General features: G+C 37.4%; 1 protein-coding gene across 1 annotated transcript in view; it reads left to right on the top strand.

Annotated features, from left to right (window-relative positions):
* Positions 1-22,276, top strand: part of FOXK2 (forkhead box K2) — a 153,199-nt gene that overhangs the window by 103,244 nt on the left and 27,679 nt on the right. The window contains exon 2 of the mRNA XM_069076645.1: positions 15,703-15,897. Coding sequence (XP_068932746.1) covers positions 15,703-15,897 — 195 coding nt within the window. The remainder of the gene's footprint in view (positions 1-15,702; positions 15,898-22,276) is intronic.

The following is a 22,276-nucleotide window of genomic DNA, read 5'->3' as shown; positions in this document are numbered from 1 at the left end:
CATTTCTCCTAATGGGCTACGTGAAGATAATGGTCACAGGAATCTTATCTTCCCCAAGTACCCAAATTTAAGAGCTCCTTACCATTTCTAGGCAAACCTTCAATCTAGAATCCAAGACTTGACAAACCAGTACTTAGATCTTGAATGTTCCTGTTTTGCTCAGGACCCTGACTTGTGCTGCCTCCAGCCATTCAGTTTCTCACACAATCTCTTTATTGACATTCCTGCTTTTATTTCATTCCTAAAAATAGTCCTGGGAATTTAGCAGTCAGAAAAAGGGAAGTTCTAATTTGTGAACTTGAGCCCACTGAAAACTAGTTGGGGTACCTCCCATTGTCCACAGGGAACTTCCTTTTTTTCTGATGCTATATAAATCCCAAAGACAAGCCCCCAATTGTGAAAAATATCCTTATTCTAGGAATAAATAATATTTGTTGGAAAGCCAGGAAGGTTTTCATTACATTTATTTAACATTTTTTCCTTCTGAATAAATGGGTAGCTACCTTAATGGAGTATGCCACAAATGTGAGTGGGGTACACTCTCTCTCTCTGCACCCTCTGTGAAGACTCCTCAGAATGAGAAGGGAGAGAAATTATCTTGAAACCAGAGACAGACTTTTATAAGACCCAACAGACCTGAGTCCTGAGTTTCCTAGGAAATTATGCAACCTAGTACCCTTCCCCCCCTTCCCTTACTATCCATAGACCTTAAGCCCTACAGGAATTTTAGGAATCTCTTATAGCCCTTCCCCCTCTGTCACTTTGGCCTTTGCCAAATTAGGATAGGTACATTTGGTACTATTTCCTTGTTCCTTATCACTGGAGGAGATTTAGCGCTCAGATCATAAGCCCACCTCCCAGCCAATGGGAGGAGGAATAGTGGTGGGAGGGGGCTTTACTGCATTAGGGTATAAATTCTTGTTCCATCTTATGTAACATGCCTCATTCTGCTGCTTCATGCTGGTGGAAGGGATGCCCTCTTCTGGCAAGAGTTGAATAAAACTTCCTGTTCTTTCCTCAAAACACCCCCGACTTTTAATTTTGGGGGGGTAGGGGATTTTGGAGTCCCTGTATCCCACACAAATGTGAGCTCTTTTATACTGCTTCCATTAGAATTTTCCACCTTGTTCTCCATTGGCTAGGTGCAACCTCCCAAACTGCCCATGTCATGCTTCCCTCAACCACCTCTCAAGCATGCATACAAGCTTCTAACCCCCTACCTGAAGCCTGGCGGCTCTGATTAGAACCAGTCACCTCTGACCTACATTCTGCTATCAAAGACAGGAACACCTTTAATTATGTGGAAATAAAATTCCTCCCATGTTTCCCACAAGCCCTACACATTGTAGATATTATCTTTGCACCCCTACTTCAAAATACTTACTAGGAAACACCAGGTAAACTCAAACCATCTTTCTGTCACTTTTCCACATTTTTCTCTTTTATACTGGTAGCTTCCAGGTCTTATATGATAATTGATGAGTGCTCCTTAGGACTTGAATTTTTCTTTGGATTCTTACAATATGGGCTCTTTCCCAAGAAGCTCTGGATTCTGGATTTGACATTAATTGGAGTTTTCATTTGGAGATTTTTTTTCAGGAAGTAACAGATGGATTCTTTCTGTGTTCAGGCTTCCCTCTGGTTCTAATGTTTGTTAATATCTTTTGCTTTTCTGTCACATATTTCTCTATATATTCCTTCCCCCTTCCAGGGAACCATTCTTTTATAACAAAGAGTAAACAAGAAAGGGAGAAAAAAGCAGTTCAGCAAAACTAGTCATCGTATCAAAAAGTCTGACATCGTATACAGTGTTCCACATGCATGTTCCCCCTCCTCCAAAGATGGGGAGACATGTCTTTTATCTCCTTTAGGGGACAAGCTTGGTCATTATAATTGCAGGCTTAATTATGATTCATTTTTGTTGTCATTCTTTCCATTGCTGTAGTCATTTTGTATATTATTTTATTGGTTCTGCTCACTTTACATCAGTTCTTACGAATCTTCTCATGGCTTTCTGTTTTAATTCAATAACATTCCATTATTCATGTACCACAATTTCTTTAACCATTACCCTGGGGAACATCTGATTTGTTTCTGGCTCTTAGCTATTACAAAATAAGTTGCTATAAAGATTTTAGTGTAGGTGGTAATTTACTTTTTATTATAGACATTCCTGGAATATGTACCTAGCAGTGGAATTTCTTGGATCAAAATGTATGGGCATTTTAGTCACTTTCTTTGAAAAAAAGGCAAATTACTTTCCTTAATGGATAGATCAGTTCACTGTTCCACCATCAGTACATTTATGGCATGGTCTTTTCACACTCCCCTATTCAGGCTCTGTCTTTTGTCATCTTTCCCAATTCCTTGGTTGTTTGGTGAAACCCAGTGTTGTTCTAATCTGAATTTCTCTTGTTAATCAATCAATCAACATTTATTAAGCATTTACTAAAGTGCTGGGCATTGGGTATAAAAAAAGAGGACAAAGACAGTTCCTGCCCTCCGTTTATATTGTTTTAGGAGAGACACAAGACAAATAAATATGTAAAAACAAATTCTCATCACTCATTTATTTTTTCAGTTGTATCTGATTCTTTGTGACCCAATTTGGGATATTCTTGGCAAGGGATACTGAAGTGGGTTGCAATTTCATTCTCCAGCTCATGTTACAGATGAGACAAACAGGGTTAAGTGACTCACATAGCTAGTAAGTGTCTGAGGCTGGATCTGAATTCAGGACAATGAGTCTTACTGACTCCAGGCCCTGCACTCCATCCACTGCACCTTCTAGTTGCCCATGGACAAACAAGCTATATGCAATACAAATAAGAAATAATTAAAAGAGGGAGAGCACTAGAATTAAGAGGGGTTGGGAAAGGCTTCCTGAAAAAGATGGCTGGGATTTAAAGGAAGCCAGGGAAGACAATAGGCAGAGATGAAGAAGGAGAACATTCCAGAAATTGGGTCCACCCACAGGGGGCCAAGAAATGGTGTGTCTTATTCATGGAGCAGCAAGGAAGCCACTATCACTGGATTGAAGAGGATGTGGTAAAGAGTAAGTTGTAAGAAGACTAGAAAGGTTAAAGGGGCTTTTAATGCCAAGCAGCATTTTGTATTTGATCTTGGAGATATTTGGGAGTCACTGCAGTTTATTGGGGGAGGAGGGTGGCATGGTTGGACTTGCATTTTAGGAAAATCGCTTTGGTAACTGAATAGAGAATGGATTGAAGTGGGGAGAGACTTGAGGTAGGCAGACTCACTAGCAAGCTATTATCGTATTCCAGGGGTGTGGTGATGGAGGCCTGCACAAAAGTGGTGGCAGTGTCAGAGGAGACAATGGAGTATATTTGACAGATAATTGTAAAAGTGAAATCAGTAGGCCTTGGTAATAGATTGTATGTGGGGGAAGGGAGGTTGAAATATTGAGGAATAATGGATGATACCTAGCTGTGAGCCTGAGGGACTGGGAAAATGGTATTGCCTCCTGCAATAATAGGGAAGGAGTGTTTAGAGAGAAAATGATGAGTTTAAATTTCTACATGTAGAATTTAAGATGTCTGCTGGATGTATAGTTTCAGATGTCTAAAAAGGCAGTTGGAAATTTGAGGTCAGTAGAGAGATTGGGGCACACCAGGCAAATTTGGGAATTGTCAGCATTAAGATAGTAATTAAATCCACAGAAGCTGATGAGGTCACCTAATGAAGTAGTAGAGAGAATAGAAGAGGGCTCAGGACTGAACCAATGTGACAACTCTAGATAGAGGTGTGATCTGGATAAAGATTCAACAAAGGAGACTAAGAATGAGTGGTCTTATAAGTAGGATAAGAACTAGGAGAGAGTGTTGTCCCTAAAACCTAGAGAGAAGAGAATATCAGGGAGGAAAGAGTGATCAGCAGTGTCAAAGGCTACAGAGAGATTGTGGAGAAAGAGGTCTGAGAAATGGGCATTAGATTTGGCAGCTAAGAGATCATTGGTAACTTTGGAGAGAATTTTTTCGGTGGAATGATGAGGTCGGGAGCTGGATTTTAAGAGATTTTAAGATTTTGGATTTTAAGAGAGTGAGGGGAGAGAAAGTGGAGACATCTATTATAAACAACATTTTTAAGTTTCTGCCCCCCAAAGGGGCAGAAGGGAGGTAAAAATAGAAGGATCAAGTGGGGTTTTTTTTTTTCAGGATGGGGAAGACCTGAGCATGTTTGTGGATAACAGGAAATAAACCAGTAGGCAGGGAAAGACTAAAAATAAGTGATTGAGTAGAAATGACATAGGGGCAATCTGTTTAAGGAGACATGATGGAATAGGATTGCTTGAGCAGGTAGAGAGAGGGATTGTCTCTCATAAGGAGCATGGCCACCTCATTATAAGGGACAGGGCCAAAGGCAGAGATAGTGGCAGAAGACATACAAGTGATATAAAAAGGGGGCTCTCACTGCAAATGGCCTGAATATTTTCTGTAAAATATAAGATGTTTACCACCTGAGTGGGGAAAGGAGAGCTGTGGGAAGTTTGAGAAGAGATAAAAAGGCTTGGAAGAGCCTCTGTGGAGAGTGGTATAGTGAGTTGATAAGGCAGATATAGAGGGATTGTGTAGCAGCAGTGAAATTGTTTGACAGATTTGTAATAGGCCTTGTCTGAACAGTTGCAGAATTTTTTTTCTACCTTTGTTTAGCTGCACATGTGTAAGGCTGCAGATCAGATGGCAAAGTTATCTAAAGCTAAAGCTTGGCAGAGTGCATTTGGCCAAAAAATAAGGAAACTAAGGATTCAAGAGGAGGATAGTACAGGGTTGAATTTGTTTACCAAGAGAGAAAGAGGAGAAAAGAGGAGAGAGTGGCTAGTGCAAGGGAGATGACATTTTGGGAGAGCATTGAGGGATCAAAATATTTGAGGTCATAGTGGGGATGAAGAATAGAGGTTTATAAAGGAAAACAGAGGGCAAAGTGAAAAGACAATAGATTATGTTAAGATGAGAGAATTTGGGAATTCCTGAATATGGAGATGGCACATTTATGGATGATGATAAGATCAAAGGTATAATCTTTGTTAGTGTTTGAAGTAAGGCACAGGAATAGGTCATGGGAAATAAATAGGTTGAGGAACTAAGTAAGTGGTTAGAGTGAGAGAATCATTGCGATCCGGGTTATTAGGAACAATGGTTGTTAGTACTTCCAGTTGTTTATGAGAACTGTTCTCCTTTTGCCATTTACCTTTTGGGGAATAATAACACACACACACACACACACACACACCACAGCATGGCATAGTGAGTAGAGAACTGGCTTTGAAGTCACAGAGACCTGGGTTCAGGCCCCTTCTCTGAGACTGTCCAAGTTACTCTTAGTGAATTGATTAACCTTTCGATGATCTAGGGAGAAAGTGTCAACTAGTTTCCTCATATTTGAGATCCTTAAACTATTATAAGTTCAGTCCCTGTCACTATAACTAATCTCGTGTGTGTGTGTGTGTGTGTGTGTGTGTGTGCATGTGTGTTTACATACACAGGCTCTGGAAAACTGCTTGTGCATGCCATTACAGGGGAGGAAGCTTCATCAAGGAAACCACAGAAGGGAGTGCAATGCCAAGCAAAGGCAACTTCCCAAGGTTCAAAATACCAGCACAGGTGCTCTCCATTTTATTCAGTGAAAAATTAAGAACAGAGAAGATCAAAATATGACATCATTCAAAATACAGCATTTACTAAGTGTGATTCAATAATCTCCAAGTACTACCTGATTTAATCAAGTACTACTCCACCCCTAGGTTGTACATTCATTTAGTCCATCACTAAAGCCCCTCTTCTCAAATGGAGATTAGTTTCCAATCATAAGTAAAGTACATTCATTTGTTCAATCACAGAGCACATAAAGGTCAAAAGTTCCCCACCCCTGGATCACAATTGAATCTACCCCAGAGTTACAACAAGCTTAAGCACAGCATTTAATACCCAAAGAGAGGTCTTTTCTTCATCTTGACCAGAGGCAAGTTCTCAGCAATCTTTGTTCCTGGGGAGACAAAGCTTAGCCAGGCCACAAGATACATTGCCAATCTCTTCATTAATTCATCCTCTGTCTGCAGAACAGTCCTAGGACCCCTGAAAACATTAGCAAAACCCTCTTCCAGGATTTCTGTAAACATACAACAAGAAAATCCTTCTTCAGGGCTTCTGAACCAACAGCAAGGTTCTAGGACCTCTGCAACAACAGCACTGTCCTTCACCAGTGGACAGATCTGGCAAAACAATATCAAAACAGACAAAGTACCAGCATAACAGCCATGTCTCCTCAGTCCTTGGCAGCTCTCAAAAGTCCTGGGCAATTCAAAGTGGCCCTCAGCAATCCTCTCCAACTCTCTCTGTCTCTAAGATGTTGCTTCCAAAAAGTTCTGCCTCTCTCTTTCCTTGTGTCTCTCTAAATTTACATCACCAGCTCCTCCCAGTTCAGCCCTCTCTTTTTTGATGTCAACAAGTCCATCCCACAAGTGGGATTGACAAGTTCTGGGTTTTAACACAATCAAACCAAAAACCAAGCCAATACAGGGGGATCTTTAAATTTCATTACTATTACAGGGAGGAAGATAGAAGAAGGCAGAAGGAAGTTGTATGGGGGTTGGAGCTGCATGAGAAAACTCTTCACTTTTTGAACTATGAACTGACATCTGAAACTATTAGTGGGAGGATGAAGGCACGATGGTCAAGTGCAGGCAGTAACCCAGCTGAACTTTTGTAATGTAATGCCAAAAGAAAGGCAACTTCCCAAGGTTCAGAATACCAGCATAGGTGCTCTCCATTTTATTCAGTAACAAACCCAGAACAGAGAAGATCAAAACATGACATCATTCCAAATACAGCATTTACTAAGTGTGATTAAATAATCTCCAAGTACTACCCCACCCCAGGACCTTCCAATCATTCAATCAATTATGAAGTCTCTGTTATAAATACTTCTCCACCCCTAGGCTATACCTTAATTAAGTCCACCACAAAGCCCCTCTTCTCTAATGGAGATTAGTTTCCAAACATAAGGTCAAAAGTTCCCCACCCCTGGATCACAATTGAATCTACCCCAGAGTTACATCAAGTTTAAACACAGCACTTAATACCCAAATGGAGGTCTTTTCTTCATCTTGACAGGAGGCAAGTTCTCAGCAATCTTAGTTCCTGGGGAGACAAGGCTTAGCAAGGCCATAAGATACATTGCCAGTCCCTTCATGAATTTATCCTCTGTCTGTAGAACAGTCCCAGAACCCCTGAACACATTAGCAAAGCCCTCTCCCAGGATTTCTGTAAACATACAACAAGAAAATCCTTCCTCAGGGCTTCTGAACCAACAGAAAGGCTCCCAGACCCCTGCAACAACAGCACTGTCCTTCACCAGTGGACAGTATTCATTCTGTCTGCAGGACAGTCTCCAGACCCCTGCAACAACAGCACTGTCCTTCACCAGTGGACAGTATTCACTCTCTGTCTGCAGGACAGTCTCAGGGCTTCTTAGTGAACAGCCAGGTTCCAGGACTTGTTCAACAAAAGGACTGTCTTTCACCAGTGGACAAATCTGGCAAAAGAACATCAAAACAGACAGACAAAGTACCAGCAAAACAGCCATGTCTCCTCAGTCCTTGGCAGCTCAGGGGGCAGGTCTCAAAAGTCCAGGGCAATTCAAAGTGGCCACCAGCAATTCTCTTAGTCTCTCTCTCTCCACGAGGTGCTGCTTCCAAAAAAAAAAAAAGGTCTTCTGCCTCTCTCTAGTGTCTCTCCAAATCTACATCACCAGCTCCTCCCAGTTCAGGACTTTCTTTTCACATCAACAAGCCCATCCCACAGGTGGGATTAACAAACTCTGGGTTTTAACACAATCAATTTGAAAACCAAGCCAATACAGGGGAATCTTTAATTGCCATTACTATCACAACTTTCCCAACATTCTCCTTCAAATAACTTCAAAATAATGCCTCATATCAAATTTTGTAATGACCAACAAAATGTCAGGGGTGGGATGTTTTTCCAGCCTAAGAAAACTTAAAAGGTTAGAAGGAGAGGTCTGTGACACTGAGGTGGAGGGCTGTTTGGGGCATGTAGTTGTGGCAACACAGTGTGGTGGTGGCAGCTTTGGGAGCTTTCAGCCCAGAGATGGTAAGGGGATTGAACAGCTAGTCAGATTATGGTGGTCCTTTCCTGGCACTGGGGCAGCTGGCACTGATTGGCAACTCTGTTGCCCATAGGCAGTTCTATGTCACAATTCCAAGGTCGAGAGGAGTACTTGTGGTTGGCCACAAGGGAGTAGGGGCTTTGGTCACAGTTCCAAGATGGAGAAGAGAGCTACTGCTTGTTGCTACAGGAGAGCAGAAGCCCTTCACAGACCAAGAGAACAGTGACCACCCATCTCCTCAGATTGTAACATTCTGGAAGCACCAAAAACTTGCAGACCTTCCAGAACTAGCTCTGAAAACAGCAGCATAAAAAAACCTAAAACCTGGGACAGTGCCTTCCCACTCCTAGGTAAAGAGAGCCCAACTTTAACATGAAATTCAAAGTCAAGAAATTGGCTGGGAAAATGAGTGAATAACAAAAGAACGTGACCATAAAAAGTTACTATGGTGACAGGGAAACTCAAGACAAACTCAGAAGACAACAATGTGAAAACCGCTACATCCACAACCTCGAAGAAAAATGCAAATTGGACAAAAGCTCAACAAGAATTCTTGGAAGAAGAGTTAAAGAAACAAGAGTGGCATAGAGGAAAAATTGAGAAAAGAAATGAGAGATGCAAGAAAATTATGAAAAGATTCAACACCTTGGCAGAGGAGGCACCAAAAAATAGTGAAGAAAGTAACATCTTAAAAAAAAAAGAATTGGAATCCAGGCTCAGATACTTAGCACCACACCCAGAAATAACTGGCCATGTAACCTTGAGCAAGTTACTTAACCCCGATTGCTTAAAAAAAAATAGAATTGGCCTAGTGGTAAAAGAGACACAAAAATTCACTGAAGAAAGGAACTCTTTAAAAATTAAGTGGCTTGGGGCGGCCAGGTAGCACAGCGAGTAAGAGCACCGGCTCCATTGTTGAGAAGACCTGGAGTTCGAATCCCGGGCTCAGACACTTAGCACCCACCCAGAAACACCTGGCCGTGTAACCTTGAGCAAGTTACTTAACCCCAGTTGCTTAGGGGCGGCCAGGTGGCTCAGCGAGTAAGAGCACAGGCTCCAGTGTTGGGATGACCTGGATCAAATCCGGGCTCAGATACTCAGTACCACACCCAGAAATAACTGTCCGTGTAACCTTGAGCAAGTTACTTAACCCCGATTGCTTTAAAAAAAAAAATTAAGTGGCTAATATGACAGAAAAGGAAAATGTTAGATGTTGGTGGGGATTTGGGAAAACTGGGACTTTAATGCACTCTTGGTGGAGTTGTGAACTGATCCAGTGATTCTGAAGAGCAATTTGGAACTGTGCCCAAGGGGCCATAAAACTGTGCATACCCTTTGATACAGCAATATCACTCACTGCTAGGTCTATGTCCCAGAGACATCCATAAAAAGAAGAAAGGACATTTTGTACAATATTTATAGCAGCTCTTTTTGTGGTGGCTAAGAATTGGACATCAAAGGGATGCCAATCAATTGGGAAATGGCTAAACAAGCTGTGGTATATGATTGTGATAGAATATTATTGTGCTAGAAGATATGACAAGTGGGATGATTTCAGAAAAACCTTGAAAAGACTAACATGAAATAATGCATAATGAAGTGAACAGAACCAGCAGAACATTGTATAAAGTAACAGCAATATTTGATGAGTGTGAATAATTTAGCTATTTTCAGCAATACAATGATCCAAGACAATCCCAAAGGACTAATGATGAAGCATACTACTTCCAGAGAAAAAATTGACTGATTACAGACTGAAACATGCTATTTTTCACTTTCTTTTTCTTTTGAGTCTTCTTGTACAAAATGACCAATATAGAAATGTTTTACATAATTGCAAATGTATAACTTGTATCTGATTGTTTGCCATCTTGGCGGGGGGAGGGGAGAGAGGTAGGGAAGGATAGAATTTGGAACTCAAAAATTTTAATAAAAATGTTTTTAAAAAAATAAAAGATTTTTTCAGACCTAAAAAAAGTAGATTTGGCAAAATGGAAAAGAGGTAGGAAAGCTCACTGAAAAAAAAATAATTCTTTAAAAATTAGAATTGGGCAAGTGGAAACTAATGACTCCATAAGACATAAAGAAACAATAAAACAAAGTCTAAATAATTAAAAGAAAGAAAATTTGAAATATTGAAAAAATAACTAAGCTGGAAAAATAGATCAAGGAGAGATAATTTAAGAATTATTGTACTACCTGAAAGTCATGATTTTTTAAAAACAGCCTAGACATTTTTTTTGCTTTTTTTTTTGGAAGGGCAATTGGGATTAATTGACTTGCCCAAGGTCACATGGCTAGTTTTTTTGTGTGTGTTAAGTGTCTGAGGCTGGATTTGAACTCAGGTCCTCTTGACTCCAGGGCTGGTGCTCTATTCACTGTGCCACGTAGCCGCTCCCTAGATATCATATTTTAAGAAATTATAAAGGAAATATATTTTAGCTCTAAAAGGTAAAATAGATATTGAAAAAATCCACTAATCACCTAGAGAAAGAGATCCCAAAATAAAAACTCCCAGGAATATTATAGCCAAATACCAGAACTCCCATGTCAAGGAGAAAATATTGTAAGCAGTCAGCAATGAGTGGTAATACCCTGGAACCATAGTCAGGATCACACAAGATTTAGCAGCTTCTGTGTTAGAGGAGCAGAGGGCTTAGAATATGATAACCCAGAAGGCAAAGGAGCTAGTATTACAACCAAGAGTAATCTCTCCAGCAAAACTGAATATAATATGTCAAGGGGGGAAATAGATATTTAATGAAGTAAAGGAAAGCATTCCTGATGAAAACCTAAATAGAAAAAACCTGATGAAAACCTAAATAAAAAAATTGACAAAAACCAGACTGGAGAGAAGCATAAAAAGGTAAATATGAAAGAGAAATCATAAGGACTTAATATGTTTAAACTATTTATATTTCTATATAGGAAAGTGATACTTATAAATCCTAAGAACATTATTAAGGGTCTACATAGACAGAGTGAGAGTCAATTATGTTGAAATTATTACCCCCCCAAAAAAAAAAGTAAAAGAAGGTTGCGCTGGGAGAAGGGGTAAGGGAGAGACAAATTGGGGGAGTTTTTCTTACATAAAAAGCATACAAGGAAAAGCTTTTACTATGGAGGGGGAAATGGGGCTCTGTGGGCAATGCTTGAAGCTCATTCTTACTGGAATTGGTTCAAAGAGGAAAAATGTACATAATTAGTTGGATATAGAAATTTACCTGACTCAAGAGGGAAATAGGAGGGGGAAGGGATAAGAAATGTGGTAGAGGATGATAAAAAGGGAGCGAGATTTAGGGAGAAAATAGTCAGGCAAAAACTGGTTTTTGAAGAAGGATAGGATAAAAAGAGAGAGAAGAAGAAAAAGAAGAAAATAGGATGGAGGGAAATACACAGCAATCATAACTGTAAGTGTGAATGGGATGAGTTCACCCATAAAATGGAAGTGGATAGCAGAATAGATTAGGTTCAGAATCCAACAATGTGTTGTTTACAAGAGTCATACTTGAAAGAAAAACACATACAGAGTTAAAATAAAGGGCTGGAACGGAATCTATTATTTTTGCTAAAGTTAAAAAAGCACATGTAATAATCATGATCTCAGACAAAGCAAAAACAGATCTAAACAAAAGAGAAAATCAGAGAAACTACAATTTGCTAAAAGGTACCTTAGAAGTAATATAAAAAAATTTTGTAACATTTTTATGACAAAGGTCTCATTTCTCAAATATATAGGGAACTGAGTCATTTATAAAAATGAAAGTCATTCTTCAATTGATAAATGGATGTGAATAGGCAGCTTTCAGAAGAAATCAAATTGTCTGCATAGACATATAAAAAAATGCTCTAGTCACTATTGATTAGTGAAATACAAATTAAAACAACTCTGGGGTACCACATTAGATCTATTAGAAATGACAAATGCAGATGAAGGAAAATAGGAACACTAACATACTGCTTGTAGAGTTATGAACTAGTCAAGTCATTCTTTAGAATAATTTGGAACTATGCCCATAAACCTATAAAACTCTGTGTACTTTTTTTTCTTTTTTGGAGGAGGAAAGTCAGAACAGTTGGGGTTAAGCCCAAGGTTACACTTGTTAAGAGTCTGAGGTCAGATTTGAATTCACATCCTCCTGACTCAAGGGCCAGTGCTGTATTCACTGTGCCACCTAGCTATCCCGACTCTGCACACTCTTTGACTCATCAATACAACTACTGGCTCTGTATCCCAAAGAGATCAAAGAAAAAGGAAAAGGACCTCTATGTACAAAAATATTTATAGCAGCCCCTTTTTGTGGTGGTAAAGAATTGGCAACTGAAGGGGATGCTTTTCATTTGGGGAATGATTGAACAAGTTTTGGCACATGGTTGTAATGGAATACTATTTTGCTATAATAAAATGATGAGGAGGTGATTTCAGGAAAAACATGGGAAGATCTATATAAACTGATGCAAAGTGAAGTGAGAAGAACCAGGAGATCATTGTGCTCAGTAATAGTAATGTTGTAATAAGATCAACTGTGAAGGACTTGATTACTCTGATCAATACAATTATTCAAGATAATTCCACAAAATTCATGATGAAAAAATGCTGTCTACCTACAGAAAGAAAACTAGTATTCTGAGTACAAATTGAATTATAACTTCCTCACTGTATTCTTATTGTGTGTGTGTGTCTGTGAGAGAGAGAGAGAGAGAGTGAGAGAAGAGATGGCTAACATGGAAATGTTTTGCATAATTTCACGTGTTATAATTGATTTGCTTGCCTTCTCTGTAGGGGAGGAGTGGGAGGAAGAGATAATTTGGAGCTGAAATTTTAAAGAGAAAAGAATGTTTAAAATAAATGAATAATAGATTTTTTTTAAATGAGAAACTTATTAGTGAGAATTAGATGGACAGACTAGAGAAAAAGGATCCATAAAGGGTGACTGACTGGCAGATACTTTAGGGAGGTATATCTGAAGTATAAGGTAATGGCAGCACTGTAACATACTCAAGCAATTATGATTCATGATTCAATAAACTGAGACCTGAAGTGACATTTATATGAGCCTAGAGTAGTCATGTTGTGTGGAATCTTAAATATCTTTGAATCTTCCCTTTGAGACATTCCAGAAACTAAATTTTGATCATTATAGAATGAAAATTTCAGTCCAAGCTTATATGGAGTGAATTAGCTGGGTAATGGAAACTACATGCAGACATATGTGTACATGTGTACCAATTATAGAGACTTGGCAAGGTGCACCACTTTCTTAGGGCTTTGATGTCTTTGGTGTATCTTGAAACGTTTAAACCATGAAGTCACATTAGCATCAACCTGTCTTCCCAGACTGATTCCCTTGTACTCTTCATATACTCTTGTTATGTTCACTGCCTTTTATTTCCCATCTCCTTGACTTTGCACAGGCTGTCCTCAAGCCTGGAATGTACTTCTTTCTCACCTTTGTGCCTTTGAATCCCTATTCCAAATCATTATCACCTCTCACTTGTACTATTACAATAGACTTCTTATTCTCCCTGTCTCAAATCTCTTGCCACTCAAATCCATTTTCCACTCCATTTCTATAGTGATATTCCTGAAGCCTGAAGCTGACCTTGTCTCCCCTCACACTCAGTAAACTTCATAAGTTCCCATTTACCTCTAGAATCAAGTATAGAATCTTCATTTGCCATTTAAGGTTTGTTGTAATCTGTCCCCTTCCTAGCTTTTCCATATCTTCTTATACTCTGTTCTGCTTCATGCATGCTTTGTCTACAATTTCATCTTCATGAATGTATCTGGCTACAATTTCATCTCCATTAGAGTATGAACTCTTTTAGAGTAGGTACTGCTTTTACTTTGAAAAGAGTGTTATATATTGTAGAGTACCTACTTTTTTGTTTCTATTACACAAAATATTGCATTTATTCTTGAGCTTGTTAACGGGGTAACTTTATTTCCTTTATCAAACTAGAGCTGTATAAAGTATAATTTTGTATTATAGTTTCATTTTAGTATCATTGATAATGTTTCATTAGTTCAAGTGTGGGCTTAGTGATCTCAGTATTTGACCAACTTCCAAACAGGAAAGAGTAATATTATATTTATCACTAGCCCTTTTCTGAAGGTATAAACTCGTTCTTAATAAATTAACCTATTTAGAATTTCCCTTTTATAGAGATTCTTTATTAACTTGATTAGCTATTTAGCATCTCTGGTGGGTTTCTTTTGAGATATTTGAGGCAGTAACTTTATTTTTATATATTTTAATTTGTTAAGAGGTAAAGTGATATAAGAATATGATGTGTCTGATATGTGGCAAAAATGACTTTAAATTCACTAATGCATGTTTTCACTTTACAGTAATGAATGCTCTCATTTGGTTAGAATGGGAAAAGGGGAAAGGGATATGAGGAGAAAAGGGATGTTGAAATTTCCCTTAGCAAAAAAATAAAACCAACAAACAAAAACATTAAATTTTATGCTATCCTACATGAATTCTGGATGGTAAGGGAAGAAACCTTAAAATTTTCCATGTGATGCCACACTAATATATGTGGAAAACAATGTTAATTATCCCCATTTTCCAGATATTTAGGAATATAAGAAAGAAGTTAAAGTAGATAGTATAGGAGGGAAGGAAAGGAATGAAATAAAATGAAGTGATGCTGTATGCCAGAAACCATACTGAGCACATTACAGATATTACCTCATTTGATCCTCCTTAACAACCCTGGGAAATAGGTGCTATTATTATCCCCATATTGTAGTTGAGGAAACAGAAAGAAGTTAAGTGACTTGCCCAGGGTCACAAGACTAGTTAATGTCTGAGGCTGGATTTGAACTCGGGTCTTCCTAACTCCGAATCAGGCACTTTATCCACTGAAGATTGTAATCATTTTCAAGACAGTAGGAAATAGGTGTGACTGTAGGATAACTTTTTGTTGCTGTTTGGGTTTTTTGTTTTGTTTTAATTTTGTAAGGACCTTATTTTGCCTCTTGGTGAGGCAACTTCATGCAGACCTGTACCTGTTTGTCAACTTAACCCTTAGAGAGTTAGTTGACTGAAATAATGAGAGGTTAAATGACTTTCTCAGGACTAAGTGGCTAGTATGATATTTGACCCTCTGATGCTGCTCTAATCTATCATGCCACACTGCCTCTCAAAAGATGCACTTAGTGAGCTAAATGTCTTCCAGCATTTATTTTAAATGTCATACACATTTGATGGTTGCATATAATTTTGAGTGCTCATTAATTACCTAATTCACATTTTCATTCCTTTTTAAAGGTTTACAAAATATGTCTGTTTTTACTCAGAAAACATCTATGTCATATGATATAACTTTGGTATTGGTAGCTTTTGTATAGATTATGACATATTGAATCTTTTTTTTGTATATTTATTTTTTAGAAATGAACTAAAAAGTCTTTTTTCTTAATTTTTCCTTAGGTTATGGCATCTTTAGATACTCTTTAAAAATGTTTTTGTTCAGTTGTCCTTCCTTCCACAGTCTTTTACATACAGTATGAAAGCAGATGCTTATCTTTTTGTTTTTATTTTTCAGATGTACCTTCAGATTTCCTAGCACAAACATCAAGATAACATTCACAGCACTGTCCAATGAGAAGAGGGAAAAACAGGAGGCCCCAGAATTCCCAGTTAAGCCTGTGCAGCCTCAGATCACTCCCTTAACAATAAACATTCCTGACAACATGGCTCACCTGATCAGCCCTCTGCCTTCTCCCACAGGAACTATCAGGTATACTATAAGGCTTCTCAAAAAAGTATCTATATAAACTGTCTAGAGTGATTATAAAAGCAAAGAAAACTTACTTGCTAGACTCTCATCTATTTGAAGTATGATATTTTTTAGTGAAATTAAAGAATCTAGAGTAACTCACTAATTGTTTGTTACATTTTTTAAATAAGGCTCAAGAATATATCAAAAAGATACCAGAAACTATATGATTTCTGTTTCTTAGGCTTTGCATAGAGCCCCTAATCTATTTTTAGTATGTTATTTAAAATATTTGTAGTACTGAGATACACAGGGAGAAACTACTGTGAGTGTTTTTATAGCCACAACAGAGATAGAAAATTGTTGTTTAATATACCCCACACTCAACCTTGCTCATTTTGATTTCAGATTAGAATTATAAATGACCTTAAAGTGATCTATTCTAGCTTTCTCATTTTGCAGAAATGGAAACTAAAACTAAGACATTATAAATGACTCATCCTAGAACATAGTAGGTACTTGATAAATACTTATGGATTGCTTGATTCTTCTAAGGCCTCAAGGGTAGTGAGTGGCAGAGCCAAAATTCAAACCCTGGTCTCCTAATTTCTAATCCAGTATTCCTTCTGTTATATCATCTTCCATTGTCAACTATTTTATTATAAGTAGTTTTCTTCCCCAATTGGGTAGTATGTATGTGTGTTTGTATGTATATAAGTATGTTTGTATATGTGTGAATAAACAAGAGGAATAAGTTATATAAAAATAAAAATCTACTAAATTACTTGGGATCTAGAGTAGTGGTTTCTTTATGTGGTTTCTAGGCCTTTTTATCACATAATCCTATCACAAAAATACGTTTGCACGTACCCCCAAAAGATGTAAGGTTATTTATAAATTTTATATATGTCCCATCAATACACACACACACACTGCTATTGTGTATGTTTAAGAGGATGGAAAGAAAATAAACAATTTTTTTAAAATAATGGTTTTCATTTCAGAAAATTTTTGCTTTAACACATTAATAACTTGTAGATCAATATTTTAGTTATTTTTGTATTGGCATTTTGTAGATGTATAAATATTTTTATATGTATATATTTTAAATGACAATGTGTTTCATTTTTTTTTTTAAACTTGGTTTTACACTTTGTAATATGGTAATTCAAAGGTTTGATTATTTAGATAGTTGGCTTTAATGGCTGTCACAGCTAAAAATAGTACTTCCCAAGGATCATTGGCTATGATCACTAAATCATGACCATGATAGTCCTTTCTCATTCTCAGTCTCAAACTAATGTTATGTAAAGGCTCTTGTTGAAATTCAGTAACAAATTGTAGTCTTCCCTAAAGTCAATCACTTATTTTTGTAAACTACAGGCGTATCTTGTTTTATTGTGCTTCATTTTATTGTACTTCATAGATATGTGTTTTTTTACAAACTGAAGGTTTGTGGAAACCCTGAATTGAGCAAGTCTTATTGGCACCATTTTTCTAATAGTATGTGCTCACATTGTATTTCTGTGTCACATTTTGGTAATTCTCACAATATTTCAAACTTCATTATTTTTCTGTTACGGTGATCTGTGATCAGTGATCTTTGATGTTAGTATTATAATTGTTTTGGAGTGCCATGAACCGTGCCCATATAATTGATTCACATGGTATATATTCTGACTGCTCCACCAAGTGGCCATTCCTCCATCTGTCTCTGGCCTGCCCTATTCCCTGAGACACAACAATATTGCAATTAGGCCAGTTAATAACCCTACCATGGACACTTCTAAGTGTTCAAGTGAAAGGAATCATTCAGTGTGGAATCACTGTTGTCTTATTTTAAGAAATTGCCCCAGCTACCCTAACCTTCAGCAGCCAACACCCTGATCCAATGATAAGTGGCCATTAACATTGAGGCAAGACTCTCCACCAGCAAAAAGATTACAGCTCACTGAAGGCTCAGCTGATGGTTAGCTTGTTTTTAGCAATAAAGAACTTTTTAATTAAGGCATTTAGCTTCTTTTTAATACATTCACTGGGAAACTGAAAAATTCATGTGATTTGCTTTATTGCAATTCACTTTACTGCAGTGGTCTGAATCCAAACCCGCAATATCTCTGAGGTATACCTGTAATATGAAGTTACTGCATTTTGCATTTTTAGCAAATGGCTTCAAAGCCCACTAAAACTCTTAATTTGAAAGAGTAGTAAACAGATTAAAAATTGTAGGGGCAGCTAGGTGGCACAGTGAATAGAACGTACTGGCCCTGAATTCAGGAGGACCTGAGTTCAAATCCACCCTCAGATACTTGACACTCCTAACTAGTTGTGTGACCTTGGGCAAGCCACTTAACCCCAACTGCCTTGCTTTCCCCCCTCAAAAAAAAATTTATCGGGGTGGCGCAGTGAAGAGCACCAGCCCTGGAGTCAGGAGGACCTGAGTTCAAATCCAGCCTCAGACACTTAAAACACACACAAAAAACTAGCCGTTTAGGGGCAGCCAGGTAGCACAGTGAGTAAGAGCACCGGCCCCAGTGTCAGGATGACCTGGAGATCGAATCCAGGCTCAGATACTTAGCACCACACCCAGAAATAACTGGACGTGTAACCTTGAGCAAATTACCTAACCCCAATTGCTTAAAAGAAAGAAACTAGCCATTTGACCTTGGGCAAGTCACTTAATCCCAGTTCTCCTCCAAGAAAGCAAAAAAAGAAAATTTGTATTTCCAAATTTAAAGTATGAGATTTTTTATAGATGATAAACATCATATTCAGCAACAAATTCTAAATTATTAAATATATTACTAATCATGATTTCATATATGTCATTAGCTTAAGGATCTGTATATACTTAGAATGAAGTGTGTTTTTAATACTTTATTGTAAATCCATATTTTAAATAATGTTGATAATTTTAAGTTTTTTGTCTTATTAATTAAGTCAGTCAACCACCATTTCTTATTCAATTACTATGTGCTAGGTACTAAGTATGCAAATGCAAAAAATGAAATAGTGCTTACTGCCAAGGAGTTTATAACAATGCATTAGTATAACAACACAATAGTAATTGTAGAATAAATATGAAGAGAACTATAGTAAATACAAAAGAATTAAATATAAGAAAAGTCACTAGTGGTTGAGTTTGGTGGATTAGGAAAGACTTCATGTGGAAGGATAGTACTTAAAACATATCTTGAAAGAAAAGAGAGATTCCAAGAGGTGAAGCTGATGAGGGTATGCATTCTAGGGATGGTGATGGGTGTTTGAATGTTATATTTGAGGAGCAGAAAGCAGGCCGTTTTGGCTAAATTGTAGAGTGCAGGATGTGATGTGCATTGAGGCTGGAAAAGTACATTAGGACCAGGATGTAATGGGCTTTAAAAGCTAAGTAGAGGATGTAATGAGGAGCCAATCAGGTTGATTGAGTAGTGTAGTGACATGGTCACATATTTACGTAAGGAAAATCACTATGGCAGCAGTGTATAGATAGAATGAGAGTAGGGAGAGATATGAGGTAGGGAGACCAAAGAGGAGGCTGTTGCAGTAATATTAGGTGATGAGGGCCAAAATTGAGGTAATACTTGTGTGTGGAGAAAGATTTAAATATAAAAGATGTTGTGGAGGTAGAAATGGCAAGATTTGGCAATTCATTGGTTATATAAAGCAAGAAGGAATCATTTGAGGATAAAGTTGAGATTTTCAACCTGAGCAACTACAAGGATGGTGGTGCCTTTGATAGAAATAGGAAAATTTAGAAGAGCAGAAGGTTTATTTGGTTTTTTTTTCCCCACATATTGAAATGAGTAGAATGTCCAGTTTGAAATGTCCAGTAAGTGAAAAGTACTGAAGCTCAGGGGAGAGATAAAGCCTGGATAGATAGATCTCTGAGTCACTCACATTAAAATAACTGAACTCATGGGAGCTGATGAAAGTATCAAGAGAAGGTACAAAGAGAAATGAGAGGATCTGTGACAGAATATTGGAGAATACTTAAGGGTTATGGAGATGGTGAAAGAACAGCGAGACAGTTAAGAAGAGAACCAAGAGAGTGCAGTGTCATGAAAACGCAAAGAGGAGAGAATATTCAGTAGAGGAATGTTGTCAGCAATGTCAAATGCTAGACTGAGATGAATGAGACTAAGAAAAGATCATCAGCTATAATGACTTTGTAGAGAATGATTTCATTTAAGTGATAGAAGCCAGATTGTAAAGGGTTGAGAAAGAAATAAGTGGAGACTGCATATATAAATAGCTTTTTCAAGGAGTTTAAGAAAGGGAGGAAAGATACAGGGCAGTAGCTTGAAATGATAAAACATATTCAAGACTTTTAAAGGATGGGAGATTTAGGCATATGTGAAGGTAGTAGAGGATAGGTTAAAGATCTGAGAGGGAAAAGGAATGACTGAGGTTGCATTCTCCTGGAAGACCAGAAGATATGGTATCATTTGTACATGTAGAAGGGTTGGCTTTGATATTTTATCAAAGGGCTACTATATTGTCAGAGTCTGGGAAAAAGGAGGTAAGAATTCAGGATGATGTTGACAGGTTTTGAAATAAAGAAAAAGAGAGAACAGGGAGCTCACATTAAATGACCTTAATTTAGCTCAGCTTCTTAATTAAGAAGCAAGATCCTCAGCTGATAGAGAAGGGGAAGAGGAAAGGTGTGGGAGACTTGTAGAGGAAAGGAAAGGTTTAGAATGGCTTCTGTGGGCAGTGAGTTAGGGAATCAATTATGGAAGAATAGAAGAACTATTTTGCTTCAGTGAGGACCCAATTGAAGTTAAATAACATGAATTTATAATGCTTCTTGTTAGACTTTAGATCAAAAGTGTAAAATAGCCTATCAGACCAGATTAAAATATAATTGGGAATTATTAATAAAATAAATAAGAATACTAGAGAGGTTATGTTAATTTTTGGTTTTCTAAGTCAAGATGCTGTCCATAGGAATTCACTTTTACTTGAATTTGACAGCATTGCTTTAGGTCACCTGTTTTACTCCATAATATGGCAAGTGAAGAGCTTAAGAGCCTATAATAAGAGTCAGATAAGTTTGAACTCTGCTTTTTTCTTGTATTACTCTAAGTATCTTTTTAAAAGCCAGAAGTCTCTTGAAAAAATCAGATAACATGGAACTAAAAGGTGTTTTTTTAATTGTTTGCTTATTTTTTTAGTAGCTTACCTCAAGAGCTAGAAGTATATTCTTCAAGATGCCACTTTAATAACTGATTCTGAGGTATGGAAGAGAAAGCACTGGCTCTGGAGTCAGAGGACCTGGATTCAGATCCCACTTCTGACACATACCCCTGTATAACTTAAGCCAAGTCATTTAACCTCCCTGTACCTTAGTTTCTTGATCCTAAAAATGAGGGTGTTTGGACCAATAAGTTCCAGCTCTTAAATCTTCAAGCTGATGGATGAATGAATAAATAAATAAAACATTTACTAAATGTTTACTATGTGCAAAACACTGTAGGGCTACAAATAGAAAAGCAAGAGTCCCTCTTTATAGATCTATAAGTTTTCCTACTACAGTTTTAATGGTAGTTTAGGTTTCCCTCACTATTACAAAAGTATTTTCCTAAGCTGTTGCTCTCACTACCACAATAGTGAATATTCACAGATTATCACCTAATCTTATTAATGGTTTAAAAGTATAAATAAAGGTCTTCTCTGGAAAAGATATGATGTACCTACAATGAATTATGAAGAGTAGAAATGATTTTTTATATTCATGTTATTGTTTCTCCATTATTAGTGCAGGGTAGTTGAGAGATATGGTCTTTTGAGTAATAGACAAGGGGAGAAATGTTCTGTTTTATTTGGAGCTTATTAATTTTTTATGCCTTTAATGCATTTCTCATATATCCTACAAAATTAAGAAATTTATATTGTGAAGACCAGATCAAAGCTTGACATCCCCTGTAGGGAAGGACAGTTATTAGCCTTTTATTAAACAGGGTTCTATTTGTACTTATCTGATAATTTTTTTTAATATGATGCTTTTTTTCCTGAAGAAAGTACCAGTTTTTGAGAATAAAAATCACTATTTGGAATTTTAATTGCATTTTATATAGTCAAAGTAAAGGGAATAAAGAGGAGCACTGGTATATTCTCCTGTAATTAAAGTAATTTTCTTTTTTTTTGCTTGGGCTCTATATGCATTTTGAGACAGAGACACAGAGAAGGGGAGAAGGAACTGGATGAGAAGAGCCTAACTGAATTGGCATCTATAATCATTTATTTGTTTTGATTTAAATTTTTATTCCATTTCTAGTCACTCTTCTTGGCTTGTTAATAAATGATGATTCACTTAGATTTACACAGTTATGTTTGCTTTATAGTCCTGCATCTCACAGAAACCACTCCACCCACTTCACTCTGTATTTTCATTTTGTAG

This window comes from Petaurus breviceps, unplaced genomic scaffold, assembly GCF_028583685.1.
Source record: "Petaurus breviceps papuanus isolate PSGF00001 unplaced genomic scaffold, PetGlider_PUasm1.0 90925, whole genome shotgun sequence".
NCBI classification, from domain to species: domain Eukaryota; kingdom Metazoa; phylum Chordata; class Mammalia; order Diprotodontia; family Petauridae; genus Petaurus; species Petaurus breviceps.
The sequence above is the reverse complement of the archived record's forward strand: the minus strand, read 5'-3'. Positions and strand labels throughout refer to the sequence as shown.